This window comes from Ranitomeya imitator, chromosome 4, assembly GCF_032444005.1.
Source record: "Ranitomeya imitator isolate aRanImi1 chromosome 4, aRanImi1.pri, whole genome shotgun sequence".
NCBI lineage: Eukaryota > Metazoa > Chordata > Amphibia > Anura > Dendrobatidae > Ranitomeya > Ranitomeya imitator.
This window is the reverse complement of record NC_091285.1, coordinates 555,813,163-555,817,335: the sequence shown is the minus strand read 5'-3', so window position 1 is coordinate 555,817,335 and position 4,173 is coordinate 555,813,163. Positions and strand designations below refer to the sequence as shown.

The 4,173-nt window shown below is 46.9% G+C and overlaps 1 protein-coding gene across 1 annotated transcript; it reads right to left on the bottom strand.

The window, feature by feature from the left end:
• Positions 1–2,054: 2,054 nt before the first annotated feature.
• LOC138676723 (uncharacterized) lies at positions 2,055–3,952 on the bottom strand. Its single transcript, XM_069766269.1, has 2 exons — positions 3,140–3,952; positions 2,055–2,665 (listed from the first exon to the last, which is right to left on the bottom strand). Exons 1-2 carry the CDS (start codon positions 3,557–3,559, stop codon positions 2,138–2,140), a joined length of 948 nt encoding a protein of 315 aa, XP_069622370.1. The 5' UTR covers positions 3,560–3,952; the 3' UTR covers positions 2,055–2,137.
• Positions 3,953–4,173: the final 221 nt, after the last annotated feature.

The window sequence follows — 4,173 nt, the reverse complement described above, 5'->3', positions numbered from 1 at the left end:
TATGGGACAGTTTGAACGTTGCAGAGCCACTATGTGCCACAGCTATGGGACAGTATGAACGGTGAAAAGTACTATGTGGCACAGCTAACTGCTGACCGAACTTTTTTTTTCCTTCACAGAGGCAAAGAGACAGCGCCGCCGTAGACACGAGGCATCACACACCGCCTCTGAAGTCCCAGAGCCCTCCGGGTCAAAGACAACTGATCCTAGTAGGTTCCCACAATAATGTGATTTGGGTTTGGTTGCAGGTCCCCTCCTCCCCCCCCCCCCCCCGGCAGCCAGTGTTGCCATATATGCTGACAGACCTTTTTTTTTTTTTTTTCCCTTCACAGAGGCAAAGACACAGCACCACCGCCGCCACGAGGCATCCCGCCCAGCCTCTTCTGGCTCTGTGCCCTCAGGGTCAACTCCTCCAGATCCTAGTAGGTTCCCACAAAAATGTTATTTGGATTTTGTTTCTGGTCCCCTTCCCCCCCCCGGCAGCCAGTGTGGCCATATATGCTAACAGACCTTTTTCAAAAATTTTTTTTTTTTTTTTTTTTCTTCACAGAGGCAAAGACACAGCACCGCCGCCGCCACGAGGCATCCCGCCCAGCCTCTTCTGGCTCTGTGCCCTCAGGGTCCAATGTCCCGGAGCCCTCCGGGTCAACTCCTCCAGATCCTAGTAGGTTCCCACAAAAATGTTATTTGGATTTTGTTTCTGGTCCCCTTCCCCCCCCCGGCAGCCAGTGTGGCCATATATGCTAACAGACCTTTTTCAAAAATTTTTTTTTTTTTTTTTTTTCTTCACAGAGGCAAAGACACAGCACCGCCGCCGCCACGAGGCATCCCGCCCAGCCTCTTCTGGCTCTGTGCCCTCAGGGTCCAATGTCCCGGAGCCCTCCGGGTCAACTCCTCCAGATCCTAGTAGGTTCCCACAAAAATGTTATTTGGATTTTGTTTCTGGTCCCCTTCCCCCCCCCCGGCAGCCAGTGTGGCCATATATGCTAACAGACCTTTTTCAAAAATTTTTTTTTTTTTTTTTTTTCTTCACAGAGGCAAAGACACAGCACCGCCGCCGCCACGAGGCATCCCGCCCAGCCTCTTCTGGCTCTGTGCCCTCAGGGTCCAATGTCCCGGAGCCCTCCGGGTCAACTCCTCCAGATCCTAGTAGGTTCCCACAAAAATGTTATTTGGATTTTGTTTCTGGTCCCCTTCCCCCCCCCGGCAGCCAGTGTTGCCATATATGCTAACAGAACTTTTAAAAAAATTTTTTTTTTTTTTTTTTCTTCACAGAGTCAAAGACACAGCACCACCGCCGCCACGAGGCATCCCGCCCAGCCTCTCCTGGATCTGTGCCCTCCGGGTCAACTCCTCCAGATCCTAGTAGGTTCCCACAATTATGTGATTTGGATTAAGTTGCAGGTCCCCTCTTAACACCCCCCCCCTCCCCCGGCAGCCACTGTTGCCATATATGCTGACAGACCTTGTTTTTTTTTTTTCCTTCACAGAGGCAAAGAGACAGCGCCGCCGCCGACAGCACGAGGCATTCAACAGCGACTCAGATCCAGAAGTGCCCTCCGTGCCTCAACATTCTAGTAGGTTCCCACAATTAAGTTATTTGGATTTTGTTGCAGGCCCACTCTTTCACCCCCAACCCAAACAACCTCCCTCCCCCCCCCCCCCCCCCTTTGCTTATTTTTTTTATTTTTTTTCATTCACAGAAGCAAAGACACATCGGGAGACTACAGTGTTATTAATGTTATGTTTTTTGACCCACAGCTCTCGTCACTGTCAACAAAGAGGATATTGAAGCCGGCATAGACAAGTTACTCCACACTATGGCACATATTCAGGAGCAGCACAATGTGGCAATGGAGGAGCTGCAGAAGCTGCGGGACATGTGCCAGCAGTTGTAGGCGGGCCAATAATCCATTTTTTGTTGTTCCAATTAAAAGATTTAGTTAAACTTTCATTCGATTTTTTTTTTTTAGTTAACTGTACATGAATTTGTTACGTTAATTTGTTCCCTCATACAGTGCTGTGATTGAGACACACCAATCAAAAAGTAGTGATAGAATGTATAATAAAAGCTTTTATTTCAAACATTATTTTAACAAGACAAAAAAAAAAAAGGGATGTAAAAGTAGTTAGGAAATCACAAATTATGATACGACGATTGTTCCGGCTGAAAATTTTGGTGCCTGATGGGCGAAGCCATATGTAAAGGTATTGGTGTGTAGGAGTTATTAGGGGGTGGCTGGCCGAAGTGGGAAACGTGAGGATTGTGTCGCATCGATGTCTGACCCTGTGACCAACCATTGAAATTTGATGGCTCTGTCCGCTGTATTGGCCGGGAAGAGACCAAACAAGTGTTCTTGTCCAAATCGCCATCAGTACCCTTGTTTACTGCTTCCAGAATCAGACGCTCTGCTAGTATTCTTTGGTTGTCGTCCATTTTTGCCAGTTTGTCAACCACATAGTGTCCAAACCCCTCTAACGCAGGGCTAACATTTCTTGTCAACACCTTCTTTGCCAGGCTCAATAGTTCATTTGAGGCGTCTGAGGTGGCTTTCCGTTTTCTTTGAACTTGCCTCGATTGACTCCTGGCAGGTGCAGCCTCCACTAGATCTGTTGTTGTGCAGTCCTGTGAACAGTCAAGTGTACTCTCCTGCGCACTGTCATCCTGGGGGGGGGAAAAAAAAAAAAAGTTATGAACCCGGCAACAAAAAGTAGTACCACCATAACCGCATCCAAACTATATATTCGTAGTAGGTAACAAAAAGATTATAATATATTTGATGCTTAGTAATATTCTTTAACCCTCCCTTTTATTGAATACTTTGAACTACACTGTTCTGACTGCTATGGGAACCTGACCAATATTTAATAGTCTAAATAGTCTCAACAAGAGTACATCGGCAGCTTGACGCGATACTATTTTCTATATTGCTTCGATGGTATGGTTTACATATATCTCCATTTCATACATATTACGTTCCCCTTATAATTCTTGACTGCAACAGGGTTACTTATGTGTACATGTTTTTGTAACAACTTTAAACTGATGTGATAATCAGAAGTATAAAACCTAAAATGCAGAGAAAAATTATGTAATTATAGGACACATTGGTGAACTTTCGTCCAAAGAGCTACTTACTTGTTGCCCTTGTGACTCCTGCTCGGCGTGGTTCTCCGAAACTATTGGTTCCACAGGTGCCAACAATCGAAGACACGTTGAAGTCCGTGGCACCTCTTGGTCCCTCAGAAAATTAAGATGCTCAAAATACCACAGTTTTGGCACATAAACTTCTTCAGTGGAAGCTCCGGACCTTGTAGTCTGAAGAACCTTGTTCAGCTCCTTCCTCCAGACCGTGCGGAGCGCCTGGATTTTCTTTTTAATAACTGCTTCGTTAGCTGCCTCATCTGGTGCCTGACGATTGTAAAGCTCAATGAGCTGTAAGTAACCCTCCCTCCTCTTTTCCCTGTTACAATACTCAGGAGATTTTATTTTCCAGAGGCAGGGAAAAGACTGATAAATCTCGATGAAATCCCGGATGAACTCCACACGATTTGACATCTAAAAAGTAATTAAAAAAAAAAATTACATGGTTGACAAAGCGTCCTATTAACAATACTTTTGCCAGTGTGCCAAACGCTTAACAACAGCAGCCACACAAAGCGCTCATGCCTACCATCGCTTCTTCCATCTGCCGCGCCTATAGTCCACCATAACCCAAAACAGTGTACCGCCCGCTTCCCTACAGCAGCCACACAAAGCGCTCATGGTGACCATACATTGTACCATCTGCCACGCTCTAACTCAACAGACACAACCGGTCATAAGCAGTCACAACAGCGTACCATCCGCATCGCTTCAGCGGTGGAACGAAGCGGTCATGCCGAACAAACTGAGTTCCATCTACCACGCTGTAGCCCACCAGTCACGACCAGTCACGACCAGTCACAACAGCGTACCATCCGCATCGCTTCTTCAATCTGCCGCGCCTATAGTCCACCATAACCCAAAACAGTGTACCGCCCGCTTCCCTACAGCAGCCACACAAAGCGCTCATGGTGACCATACATTGTACCATCTGCCACGCTGTAGCGCAACAGACACAACCGGTCATAAGCAGTCACAACAGCGTACCATCCGCATCGCTTCAGCGGTGGAACGAAGCGGTCATGCCG

Coding starts and splice junctions, on each gene's coding strand:
- LOC138676723 (XM_069766269.1), bottom strand. CDS start 3,559: ATGTCAAATCGTGTGGAGTTCATCCGGGATTTCATCGAGATTTATCAG. Junction 2,666..3,139: donor AGGAGTCACAAGGGCAACAA/GTAAGTAGCTCT, acceptor TCCCCCCCCCAG/GATGACAGTGCGCAGGAGAG.